General features: G+C 44.3%; 1 protein-coding gene across 1 annotated transcript in view; it reads right to left on the bottom strand.

Annotated features, from left to right (window-relative positions):
* The window catches only part of agmo (alkylglycerol monooxygenase), a 58052-nt gene that overhangs the window by 29068 nt on the left and 14793 nt on the right, over positions 1–14191 (bottom strand). Inside the window, exons 4-5 of the mRNA XM_030395142.1 lie at positions 4447–4550; positions 2543–2638 (exon numbers count right to left, since the gene is read on the bottom strand). Coding sequence (XP_030251002.1) covers positions 2543–2638; positions 4447–4550 — 200 coding nt within the window. The remainder of the gene's footprint in view (positions 1–2542; positions 2639–4446; positions 4551–14191) is intronic.

Raw genomic sequence — 14191 nt, forward strand, 5'->3', positions numbered from 1 at the left:
CCACTTCACTCCGGCTCTGAGGCTCGAGCGCTGCAGCGCCAATAAATTACATGACATCAAAAAAAAAAGGCCATAAAGGAGGCATAAATTACATCCCTTCAGAAAATTGTGACTATTACGACTGTTTTCACTAATAGTGCACTAAAAGATGGAAGGCGTTCCAAATCCATTCATTCCCTCTCAAGATTGTTGGGATTGTAAAAATGATACTCGCAGTCACTTTAAAGGCGGACAGAGTGGTCGTGCTTCTGTTTGGAATATTTCATAAAATCTCATTATTTTTTATTGAACGCAGGTTTCACTGCAGCTCTGAGTCTACAAAGGCTCGACTTAGCAGACGGATTAGTATTGGCACGGGGAGAAAGATAACTTTACAGACTTTCTTCAGTCACGTTAGCTTTTTAACTGCACGGCAACAGTAAATTCATACACAGCTACATGTTGACCGATTATACAGATATAGATATGTTAGATATATTCCTTCTTTTCAAAAAAGCCGCCACCTGGGTAGGCGTAAACATGTGACGTGACGTGAAGCACGAAGTTGGACGTGAACAGTGACGTACAACATGTGCGTCAGAAGAATATTTAGCCCCGTGATTCCAGTGTCAGTGTTAATCGCGACGCAGCTGCCCGCTCGAGGCCGGCGGGATGCAGCATAATCATGAATAGGGGTGTGCCAAAAAATCGATTCTACGATATATCGCGATATTTCGTCTTGAGGTACGTTATCGATACACTGGTGCCAAATATCGATAAAAAAACATTTATTTTTTTTTTACATTTTTTTTTTTTTGGGCCCACCACCACCACCCCTCTTCGGAGGACAGCTTTATCTTTATTCAAACATAGGTATACAACCAAATAACATTTAAAAAATGGTTTAAGTAGCTCTGGAACCCACACATATAGATATTTAATGATAGATAATGATAGTAGTCAGTATGTGTGTTAAGAACAGTCACTGTGCAATACACTCTTTGTTTACTTGGCTGTCATTCATGTGAAATTGATTGACAATGTTTTGTAATTCCTGTGAAATGGATTCAGTGCAGTCAATAAATTCTGAATTTCTTCAGTGACACAGATATCGTGATGTATCGTGGATGAATTTTTTTTGCAATATATCGATTATCGCAGAATCGCTGTATCGTGATATTATCGTTATCGTGGGCAAAATATCGTGATAGTATCGTATCGCGTGGTACCTGGCGATACCCAGCCCTAATCATGAATGGCCACTGCCTCGTCATTGGTGCTTCCCCCTGCCGTGGTATTAAATGTGGTGACACTTGATAGAAATGTCTACCGTAGGATATAACCCTCTGTTGTTTATATCGTAATTTTAACGTGTAGGCTACTTGATTAGCACTGTTGCTACACTAACGTTAACGTACACTACGGTTGTGATTTAATACGCCGTGTGAAGCACAGCTCAACGTCGGAATGACCGTTGGATATCAACATTTTTAGTTCAAAACAAGTTTACTGTATTAGGGCGAATGTAACTGCATCAACTCTACTGCTTTGTGGTAGCATTTTTACATCACCCGCAAGGACTTGTTTACGGCACCGGCCGCTCGGGAGTAAACAGAGGCAAAGCAGCATGGCGGAGACGGAGGAGAGCGCAAATAACGTTACTAGTAACGTTACAGCCGACGCGGATACAGAAGCAGAACCTGAAGAAGATTTGGTGCTGAAAAGGGGGAACCGGAATTCCGTTTGCCTTTGGTTTAAAAAGTCAGACAGCGACTAGACAACGTTAATCTGTAAAACATGCTGCCAACAAGTTGTTACTAGCGACTCGAAAACATCTAATCTTTTCTACTACTGAAAGACAGTTATCAGGATATAAAATTAGCTATATCAGGATATAAAATTTTGTCCTTATCGCACAGCACGATATAGACCCGTGGCCCATATTCTCGCCTCCTCAGTCAAACAAACGCAGAGGAAGCGTGCGGCGGAGAGCCTCGCCCCCTCCGTTAGCTTGCTCAAGCACCAGACAGCTGACAGGAAGCAGGTCGAATTTGTCTTCAAAATAAGAGCTAAAAAGGAAAGCCAAATCGGCGGGTTGCTGCCTGGTATAAAAACGGCTACTGTGACATACTGTAGATATTACACAGTATATCACATGCTCAGTGAAACGACCACATAAGTCGACTGTGAACGCAGTTTATCACGACCCATTACTGATGTTTGTTGTGAGGCTGCTACCTCTAGTGGTCGTTGTGATCATTACAGCAGCAAAGAAGGAAGTCGGGTGAGTATAAAGAGCAGTTACGTCCACACAGAGAGGAGGCCGGTTTAACAAAACCCAAAAAGCTAAATTTGCTGGACACAATTACCAATCACCAGGGACAGATCCAGTCCACCAGAACAGACTGAACTGTGGGTCAGATCTGGGCCGGTTCTGGTCTATAAGGTTCGCTCATGGCTTTTGCGATCTAGTAAACTCAGACATTTAGATCATGGCATGTGTCATCATGTTTCAGTGTTCCAACATCAACAGATCAACAACCTGTGTTTAGATAATATTTACCTCTGTGTGGATCCAGAACTGGTACAGAAGGTTTAACTGTATGTGAACAGCGAAGATGGCAGGAGGTGCAACCAGAGCCAAGGGCATGTAGAAGATCTGAGGAGGAGAGAAAAGAGTATCAGAATATCTGTTTTCTACTTAAAGTCCTCTTGTATCAACAGATAGCGTAACATAAAAACACATCGAGCCATTTTATGTGCAGCTGATGTTGTTGAGATCAGGTTGAACCTCGCTGTGTGACTTCTCAGGATCAGAAATGATTAGAGCTCCTGACTCAAACAAAATGGGGGCTGAAGTTTTTTTTTAGCAAACATTGCTCAAGCAGGAGTAAACAGAGGAATCGTTGGGGACTATTTTTAGCTCCAGACTTGGCGCTCCACTGAGTGTGTCGGTGTATGTGGGTCAAAATAAACTACAGAGTGTGTGTTCGTGGTGATAAAGGAACACGTGACCCGGTGGCTCATCGATGAGCTTTTAGTAGTTTTGGTAAAAAAAAATGGAGCGTTAGAGACAAATTAGCTTTTTGTTTCACGGATGATAACTGGTCGTAGGGGCAACTCATTAATCATCAATAAGTAACAAATGAGTTTTGTTGACATTCTAATTGTCCAGAGAATTTGAAGCAAACTTAAAATGTTGATAACAATAAAAGGAATATGACGACGAGGCGATGAATCAGAAACACATCCAGCTGTTTTGCTGATTCTACAAATCCTACAGAACACGCCCGTTTCTAAGCAGCCATTTCCCAGACTGCTTTTACTTTATTATCTTTGGGACGCAACTGACAACCCAAGGCTTCAATATTTATGAACATGAAAATTAATGTTTTGGCCTGCAAACCCACAAGAACTTTATTTGGGAGATGAACTTCCTCCAGCTTTCTTAACGTCCGTGTTGTAGCTGCAGTTAGGTAAACTTAAATACACCCGGAAAAAAAGGAAAAGATGAAAAATAAAAAGTTGCTTGGCCATCTAAGAGGGAATGTGGGAATTAACCTGGAAATGGGAATCTTAAGGGGATATCTGAGAAGACACCGACAGTGGGGAGTGCTTCTTCTTCTTGGTCTTCTTCTTCTTCCTGGTCTTCTTGGTCTTCTTGGTCTCCTTCTTCGTCGTGGTCTTCTTCTTCTTCTTCTTGGTCTCCTTCTTCTTCCTGGTCTTCTTGGTCTTCTTGGTCTCCTTCTTCGTTGTGGTCTTCTTCTTCTTCTTGGTCTTCTTGGTCTTCTTCTTCTTGGTCTTCTTGGTCTCCTTCTTCGTCGTGGTCTTCTTCTTCTTCTTGGTCTTCTTCTTCTTGGTCTTCTTGGTCTTCTTGGTCTCCTTCTTCGTCGTGGTCTTCTTTGTCTTCTTCTTCTTCTTCTTCTTGGACTTCTTGGTCTTCTTCCTCTTCATCTTGGTATTTAAGAGTTTCTAAGAATGTTTTTTAAATAAAGTTACTTGAAAGTCAAGTCTTCGTCTTGGTCTTCATCGTCTTCGTCTTCTTGGTCTCCTTCTTCATCGTGGTCTTCTTCTTCTTCTTGGTCTCCTTCTTCTTGGTCTTCTTTGTCTTCTTCTTCTTCTTCTTCTTGGTCTTCTTCCTCCTTGTCTTGGTCTTCATCGTCTTCGTCTTCTTGGTCTCCTTCTTCGTCGTGGTCTTCTTCTTCTTCATGGTCTTCTTCCTCTTCTTCTTTTTGGTCTTGGTCTTGTTCTGAAGTTTTCTACATCAGAACTTTTTCAGAAAAAGGTGTTTTCATCTCACATTAAGTGCGTTAACCATCTCGAGTGAGCCGAAAAACTTCAAACTTGTTATTGGGGAGCCTTTTTTATTTTTTATTTAGTTGTTTCAATCAACCTTCTAATGCATAAAATGCTCAAAACAACATGTTGATGGAAAAACAGCGCTGTAAAGAGAGAATAATATCTTACCCATGATGTGAACTGCTGGGTGAGGGACTGTCTGAGGGCCGTGGTGAGGTTGTAGTACTCTGAACTGTGGTGAACCTGGTGAGAAGCCCAGAGGACGGACACCTCTGGAGGAGATTACAAGACAAAGATCCGACATTAAACAGGAGTCCGACGGTCCAAATGTCACACGAGAGTTATCACTGCTATCCTCCCGCTCATTAATGTGTTACAGCTGTGTCACGTTTGCGAGATTCACACACGGGCCTTGAACCCTCACACACATTCAGCTGCCTTCGTATCACCGCAAGTGATTTATTTAAAAAAAAAAAAAAAATCAGCTCTGCTCCTTCCCCAGATGAGTAACTGGACACTTTCACCCCCAGAAAGAGTCACAGCGCTCCTGGCCAGCCGTGATGAAAAGCCGAGGCCTGAGCGTAGCGGGCCGTCGGGGGTGGGGGGGGTTGTTTCGGGCTATTATGACGGCGGGGGTATTCGGCTGCAGCTGGTTAGCTTCCAGCCTGATGTCCCAGTGCTCCAGTTTACATTCCTCTGCTGTGTTGTGATACTTGCTACATTAATATCTGTGTTACACTTCATTTTAACATCCAAAGGGAACATGCTTGTTAAGTTTCACTGGATCTCCGGGCCGTTTTCCGGACCACCCCGTCTGGTCTGTGCTTTTTGGCACCTCCCGTCCACTCTGGCTTCTGCAGCCGTTCATGAGAGAACAGTAACCTTCAAAAATATTGCAGAACCACAAAGGCCCGTATAGACTATGTATAGTCATGTGTTTGTTGTAATAAAAGAAGCCCAGGTTATTAGATGAGGTTTAAGGTTTACGAGGCAGCCTCGATGCGTGACGGGATTTGTGATTAAGGGGTTCATTATCGAACAATTAAACTTAAATAGAAAGAGATATTGAGAGTGAAAGAAGAATGTGGTCACGTGTGGGCGGTTCAGAAGCTGAAATGTCGAGGTCAGAGTCACACTTTACACGTTTGAATGTGTGTGTGTCCCTGCAACCAGCCTAAAGTTGATGATGATCGCTAATCCATTTTACTCTGCGTCAAGCTACCGACATGTGAACGGACACACAGCAGCAGCGACAGGTGAGGTCAAGGTGTGACCGACAGTGAGAGGTTACTGTTCGTTTGAAAACAAAAATGGCGGCTCCTCTTTAGGTGAGCTTTGCAACTTTAGCATCATTAGCTTTATTAGAACAGGAGAGTATTTCTTTGTCTCTCGATTGGCTTTAGCCTGCGATAGACAGCAATCATCCAATCACCTGTCAAGTACTTATTTAAAAATGTCTGCCTCTTTTCAAGAAAACATCCAACACCCATCTTTCCAAACGCCTTCCTCGATGGACATCAGGGTAAAGACGTTGGAGAGAAGGAGGCTGGGGAGTTGGAGAAATACAGCCAGCAGCTGGTTAGCTTAGCTTAGCACAAAGACTTAAAACAGGGGGAAACAGCTAGCCTGCCAGAGAGTAATGAAAACATAATACATCTAGTTTGTTTAATCAGAACAAAAACCCAGGAGTAAAAACAATACTGTAATATTTCAAAGGGGTTATGTGGCTGAATATTTTGGGTCCAGCGAATTGTTTTTTAACAAGATATAACGTATTAAACAGTGAGCTCATTTTGTCACCTTTCGACCTTTGACACTGTGTAATAAAACGTCCTGAGAGCTGCCATGACATGAATCATCGGTTTGCGGACTTCTGTTCTTCAGTCTCGGGTATGTCACATAGATTTAGATAGAAGAACAAGATACCAGATGGAACGATGGCGGCAATTCAAGCCGATGACAACTGCTCACCTGGCGCATACGCCAAAAACGTCATCTGGCTTCCGTGTTCACTTCCTGAAGAAGACTTTGAAACGAGTGATTGATACCATAAACTCATTAGTAAACTGTTTACTGCGGTAATAAATCGAGTGAGAAGAAGGGTGATTTTTTTCGTAAGCTTACATACAATGACTAATATTTCAACCCCGAGAAAGAAAGCAGGTTGAGACACGTCCACATTGCTAAGCTAAGCTAACTGGATATCTACGGCCCCATTTATGTTCCAAACCATTTCTCAAAATGTGAAACCATTCCTTTATTTACATTCCTTTAAAGTTGTGAACTTTTTTACAGAGTAACAGTGGTCAGGCACATAAATCCAGGTGTGCGTACTCACCTACACACACACACACACACACACACACACACACACACAGCTTTGCCCAGCGTGGGATTTACTCCTTTCTATTTTGAGAACATCATTCATTCAAACTCTCTTTAATAAACTTGTGAATTGTATCAAGGCGAGCAGTCATAAAAAAACCCCAAAGGGTCGCGAGTCGGCTGCACCTGAACAAACACGCGGCTGAGAGCTGAAGGTGTGTGCGGCGCGAGCAGAGGAGCACCGCGATCTGTCCGGACTCACATCCAATCAGTGAAGCTGAGGTGGAATTCCTCAAGCGTTTGAGGTCAAACGTTTGGGGGCGGGGGGGGAACGCTGAGGAGAAAACTACCGCTCCAGAGTAATACTCCACACCTCGCTCATTCAACAGGGTTATTGCTGGATTTCAGCAGGTGTGAGGGAATAAATGTCACGGGGAATGTTTTTGGAAGTGTCACACACGGTGTTAAATGGTGGATTTTGGACTGAGTCAAAATGGAAGCAACAGGGTTAGATTTTATTTCAAACTTTATTTGTCCTTTCAACGTGATGGACAGTCTGCAGACAAGGCATGAGTGTGAGGGGGAGGGAGAGGGAAAGAAAAAGAAAAAGAAAAAGAAAAAAGAAAAGCGTGTACAGCAGTCAAGAGCAGAAATTATGACGTTTCTTCCTCCCTGCACCGCGGGGGATTCAGAGATGAACTGTCCTGCTAAGAGACATATTGAGAGGATAATCCAGCCTTTGTTTAATTCCAGCAACCTTTCGCTTTTTTTTCTCCTCGCTGGAATCGCGCTTGGCAGGGTCCCGGACCAAGGGCGGCTAAGATTGATGCTCGTTGTCATTGATAGGAAGTAGGAACCGCTAGGCTTCACTGCAAGCCCATGTCCTCATCTCTCCGACTCGGCGGGACGCCGCATAGTTTGGCAGGGCCTATTCAGGAGGGAAGCCCCGTTAATGGTGAGAACCAATGCCACAGAGCCCGCGTTCCCAGCAAGAGCAGAGAAACGCTGAGGACGGCACTTCCATCTGGCCTCCAGCGAGCCTTCCACTCACGCTTCCTCAGGAATAATAAGGACGAGTGCACGCTAATCAGCTGCTAGACAGTTATTACAGTGATCTCACTATAAAAGTGACAGCGCTGATCGTTTAGTCAAATCCCTACAACACTGTGTTTATGTTTATCTAATAAGAACCTCTAGTGGCCGTCTGAATTATGACTGTAGAGTTCTGGAGCACGAATAGCAACACAAAACCTTTTAAAGGAGAGGTCCAGACAACAGAGTGTGCAACTGTGACACAAACAGATTGTTTCTGGCATCCGATTACCAACAAATTCACGTTTTTTGGGCCTTAACTTGAATAAATCTTAACCACAACCAGGGCTGAGGTTGAAGCGGTATGACAGTATATAGTTTCACACAATTTTTATTATTATTATATTATCATCCGTTACAATAAACCTTGGTGGGATGAAATTAGAAGGGTTTTTTTTGGCTTTAAAGGGATATTCCGGTGTAAATTTAATCTGTGGTCTTAATCACTGTGAAACTGTGTTAGACTCCCTCTCGAGAGATCAAGTTAGCAGACCGCTAATTTACGGAGTTTTATCAACCTCAGAAACGACCGCACAACAACAACACACTGCAGTAAATGGATCCAAATATAAACCGCCACCAAAAAGCCACAAATAATGCTCAGAACAGCACCAAACTTCAGCAACAGTACAAATAGGGTCTCAGCACATAGTCCGGGGCATCTAACCTCCGCTAGCTTAGCTGGATTTCTACTGAAAAGCTGACTAAATTTACCAATCTTCTGCAGCAGCTTCCTGTTGACGGGAAGTCCCGACGAGTCGATTACCGAGTACAGTGGAGTTCCGCAGCTCATGGATGAAAATGTCTGATTATGACTCCATGGAAAAGCAATCAAAGTTCATATGTGTCTTACCTGCCAGTTTATAACAGTTATTATCGAGAGCGGACAGGGAAAAGAACGGAATTGAGCATTTCTAATCGCACTCGGTACTCGTCGTGTCGGGCCTCCCCGACCCGGAAGCTGATGGAGGAGAGTTGAACTCTGTTTTTAGCTTCACAATAGAAATCCAGCTAAGCTAGCGGAGGTTAGATGCCCCAGACTATCTGCTGAGACCCTATTTGTACTGTTGCTGAAGTTTGGTGCTGTTCTGAGCATTATTTGTGGCTTTTTGGTGGCGGTTTATATTTGGATCCATTTACTGCAGTGTATTGTTGTCGTGCGGTCGTTTCTGAGGTTGATAAAACTCCGTAAATTAGCGGTCTGCTAACTTGATCTCTCGAGAGGGAGTCTAACACAGTTTCACAGTGATTTAGACCATGGATTAAATTTACACTGGAATATCCCTTTAATGTCTTGTTATAAGTTCACATATGATGGATCAGAAAGCAGCTGTGTGTTGTTTGGGAGCGGCACTGACCGACCTTGGATGACAAACGACCCGTTCATCGCCTATTTAGAGTGAATTGTTGCTTACACCATGCTCCAAAAAAAATACTGGCCGCCACGCGTTCATTAAAACCGCGCAACGGGACACCTCAAACATACGCTGCCACTGTAAATAGTCCACAGCCCTCTCGGAGTGGCACAGTGCGCTCTGGGCACGGCGTCTCTGGAGAGGAGGGAGCAGCAGAGCGCCAGCAGCAGTCAGTGTTTCATTAAGAGCTGAAGTGGCCTCGCTAAAATGTAGGAACTGTGGAGTGATGGGTGGATTAATGGAAATAATTCAACAGACACGAGCAGGGAAGAATGAGCTGTCTGTATGTTAAACATTAGCTCACAGCTAGCTCGACGTCTGTGTTGCTAAAACTTCCTTTCACAGGGCATGTTGTTAACTTCATCCTCTTGTCTTTTTTCTATGAGGTTATGTCAACGTGTGCACGTCTGATTCATCTTCAAGTCTGATGACGACAATTTCACTGACTTTAGTTTGGAAAAGACAAAGACATCAGCAAAGCAACTCAATACGTGAAATAGTCAGAGCAGAAAAATGTGCTGTGTATCTGAAAACATTACGCTTACGGCTGAATATGACAACAGAAACATGTTTGCCGACTTGACGTGTCTCCAGAACGCAAATCAACCGCCACTTGTCTACCCGGAAAGCATTACTTAAATCAAACAGCACTATTTTTCCCCCTCAGACGGAGTATCCAGTGGCCACTGTTTCGAGGAAGAAATGCAGCAGCCGACCTTTTAAAAAGTCATTTTCTCCATTTACCTTCATTGGTCTTGAACAGAGGCAAACATCTAAAAGACAAATAATCTAAAAATATCTGCATAATTTCCTGCGCCAAGTGGATCCAGTACAAGCACGATAATACACTTCCATTGTGCATCGCCTCCTGCAACACCAAATCTGTGCAACTAATACAAGAAAAATAAGCCAGACTGTGAGAAGGGGTGACGTCATCCTACAATTTCGCCGCTGAATCATATCGAGACGCGTAATCAAGGCCTATAAGTCATAATCAGTCATGTTACGTGACTGAGTTACACTTTAACAGAGTCTGTTTACGTCCACCGCAGCCCTGTCAGGAGCCGTGCTTATATAACCAGAGTCATATAAACGTCCTATTGAGCTCCATAAATTCAGCTCCGGTTGAAGCCTGCAGTTAAGTGCCAATAATTACCAAACTGTACCTGATAATGCCGCGATAAAAAAAGAAAGCACGACGGCTGAAAAAAGAACAATAATCAGCGTTGAAGGAGGACATAATCGACTCTCTTTAACCACCAAAAAAACCTTATGAAATGCTTTTTACAGTCACATCAATCAGCTGCCTGATCATCACCCTCAGCGACAAACTGCTGGCATGAAAACATGCGCGGCCCCTCTGAGTGGTGGGCCGCCCTGTCAATCACGGGGGTAATGGCCTGTGAACGGCCCTCCAGTGTTTGGATTGGAGGGCTCTTGGATGGGGTGCCAACCCAAACAGCGAGCGTCGGACTCGGCAGGGACAGTCGGCCAACTCCCTCAATGCCTGCTGCCATACTTCATGCTGTCCACACAGCTCAGTCACACACACTAAACTAAACACACTAACGCTGGTCAGGCCCACTTACAGCTCTCTCAGACTGGGTGTAAAAAAAAAAAAACTGGAGGTTGAAAGTGAAGGGTAAAGAGGTAAAACGGCTTTTGTAGCGTATATTAGATATGATTCTGCACAGTCCCGGTCCCCAGAAACACTCCACTGTGGCGGCTCCAGCGTCAAAGAAATTAAGAAAGCGTTTATTGGATGAAAAATTAGGACACGCCTCAGAGTGCAGGATGAGTCATCAACAAATTTAAGGGTTTTCCAGTAAGTTGCAAACTCTAAAATATCATTAAAGGGATATTCCGGTGTAAGTTTAATCCATGGTCTAAATCACCGTGAAACTGTGTTAGACTCCCTCTCCAGAGATCAAGTTAGCAGACCGCTAATTTACGGAGTTTTATCAACCTCAGAAACGACCGCACGACAACAATACACTGCAGTAAATGGATCCAAATATAAACCGCCACCAAAAAGCCACAAATAATGCTCAGAACAGCACCAATCTTCAGCAACAGTACAAATAGGGTCTCAGCACATAGTCCGGGGCATCTAACCTCAGCTAGCTTAGACCATGGATTAAATTTACACCGGAAAGTGAAAACACAAAATTACTTTTTTTGACATTAGTTTGTCTGTTACTGGTGCATAGGTGAAAAAAAAGAACAAAACAAGTGATAAAAACTTTTAAAGATTCATTCTGACTTTATGGGAACTTTAAGCGAAAGTCATAAATGTGTAAAAAAAAAAAAAAAGTTTAATGGGTCGAGTCGAGATAAGGTGTGGACATGGAGCGAAATACTTGTGCCTGATGGGGATTGTAAAATGTTATTGTGGTTGTGGTGGGAACTACAAGCATCCATATTTAAAGTAATCCACATGTGAGGCATTACCTCTCATGATCATCCTTCATATTCACACTTCATCCCTCCGATCGTTGGAGGCGGAGGTTTGCGCTCGGCGGCGTCGATCTCCTCGTCCGTCAGCGCTGTTGACAGAGGGAAGTCTGTCCGTGCAGCGAGGGGAGCGCACGAGGGCAGCAGACAGCCGGACTGCGGCCTCTGCTGAGCTCAGCGACCCTCTCGATGATCATAACGCACTTTTCTTTTCCACACTTTGTGTAAACGCTGCACGTATAGGCCCTGTGGACGATTTCCCTTTGTGATGTCGGGGTCTCAATCACACCCGTCCTCTCTCTCTCTTTCATCGCGCTCGCAGCAGACAGAGAGTGAGAGCGCGCTGACCTATAGATCACTGTTGATGTTATCGCTGCCTCCCATGAGGCCTTTCACTTCTGCAGCCGTGAGCGAGACCCCCACATCCTGACCAAACCAGACCGACAGAACCAGCAAACCGAGAGGGGGCCCTGGATTCTTTTGTGGGCCCTGCAACCTGCGCCGGGGCCAGGAACTCGCCGTCACGGTGAAGATTTATGGAGCCCGGGGGCAGGTTAGCCCCTCCACCGCCTCCGCCCTGCCACACAGCCAGGAGGAGCTCCCCTTTAAACAATAACATCCACATCGGCCGCTTCTCCTCGGGGGACGGAGGACAGCGGAGGAGTGCTGAGCACATCTGTTTGTCTTAACAACTGCTGCTGTCTGCGAGGCCGAGGGGGCGGCAGGGGTGTGGACGCACCGGCACACAGATACAGAGGATGTAGTAAGGTGGAGGAAAAAAAAGCAAAGGTCTGCTGACTCCAGGGAGCCGAGGGAGCGGACAGGAATCTCAAACATGAACCTGATCAGCAGCATTGAAGCTGATGAACTGTTTTGTGCACCAGATTTGAGCTGGCAGTCTGAACCAAGACAAAAACGATGAATAAGATCCAACCTAAATCGTCATCAGCGACCATGAAACCAATTTTTCTCTGGATAACCATGAAGCGATTGGTTTACGCTCAGGATCAACGCCTCGCTCTCCTGATTCAACAGGAAATGCAGCACATTTAGGAAGTAATTAAACTTTTCTCTGAGCTATAAGCGTGACACAGAGCAGCAGCAGCAGCCGATGTGGTGAGACGACTGCACAGTAACTCCATTACCTCACATATAATCAGAGTACAGACAGCTGACTGCCTGATTAATGGCTGCAGCTCGGCTGGCATGCCTGGATATAGATGTTGCCCAAGAGCAGAGCGGCTATTAGTGGCGATCGCGATATGAGGTTAGAATAAACAAAATCAACAAGCCTGTCAACAACACGGCCGCATCCGAACCACGTCGGCCTTCCACTCACCCAAAAGGCATCCGGACCCAGACAGGGTTCAGAATAGATTGTAGGTTTTGGACATATATAGTCTGTCTGAGGGTGAAAGAGGAGCAGAGGGGAGAGCAGCGGACCGCTGACCAGGTCACCAGGTTATTGAACCCTACGTGTTCATAACGAGTGGATTCAGAGGCTGTTAATACATAAACCAGTAGAAAAGGATCATGTATTACTGCAGAGGTTGAATGAGGCACACTTTCTAGAACATTTAAAAGGAAAATAAAACCATCAGAATGCAAGTAGAATAGATTTCTGAGTAGGAACTACAACTACAGCAACGACAGTATATCTAGAGGCAGCTGGAGCTCAGGAGGTAAAGCGGGTCGTCCAGTTACCGGAAGGTTGCTGGTTCGACGTTGGCCTGGCCTGAAGTCTGTAGACTGGAAAAGCGCTATAGAAATGCCATATACTGATTGAGGGACTGTGATAAGGGTTCAAGTAAATATTGATATCAGGAGATAAACGGCTGCGTGTGTGCACAAGGGTCATTCACATGTTTGACATCCTACATTTAAACCAAATCAATCACAGCCCACAAACAGCTTCTCTCACTACTTCACCTCACTTCCGCCCTCCATCTGAATTTCAAAATAAAGTGACTGGAGACAACTTACCACAGTTACTGATCAAACACTTATGTTGTTTAGGCTTTTTTTGTGAATGTACTCGAGTCAAACCTTCGTGTAAAAGCATAATTATGACAAAAGAGGCACTTTTAAGATTCACCGTATTTTCGTTTTCGGGTCAAACTCATTTTCAATGGCATCAAAATCTCTATTTTTAAAACAGTAAGAAGGCTCGACACAACATGAAACTTTGCTCGTAGTATCACCAGGGTCTCTACACATGAACACGAGCATTGAGAACATTGTTTGTGTACACAGAGTTTACTAAAAAGAAGGTTTTTGAACAACTCACGTTAGCAGTAGCTTGTTCCGCTCGCCGCCGTCCTGCCAGTGGAGAAGTGTCGATCTCAGAATGTGACGTAACCTGGAGGACAGTTAAGGTGGAACTACTGTCTTCCAGCAACAACTATCCACGCGATATCTCACATAACATTCCGGCTTTTTATTTTAGTATTGTTTCTTATATGAGGCTCCTTTTTCAACTTCAAGGTCAATATTGTTTTTTGCTAACGACAAAACAACAAATTATCCCTGCATTTAAATGGAACTAAGCTTTAGGAGCGTTCCACCTTAACTGTCCTCCAGGTTACGTCACATTCTGAGATCGACACTTCTCCACTGGCAGGACGGCG

The sequence above is a fragment of the Sparus aurata genome, chromosome 17 (assembly GCF_900880675.1).
Source record: "Sparus aurata chromosome 17, fSpaAur1.1, whole genome shotgun sequence".
NCBI lineage: Eukaryota > Metazoa > Chordata > Actinopteri > Spariformes > Sparidae > Sparus > Sparus aurata.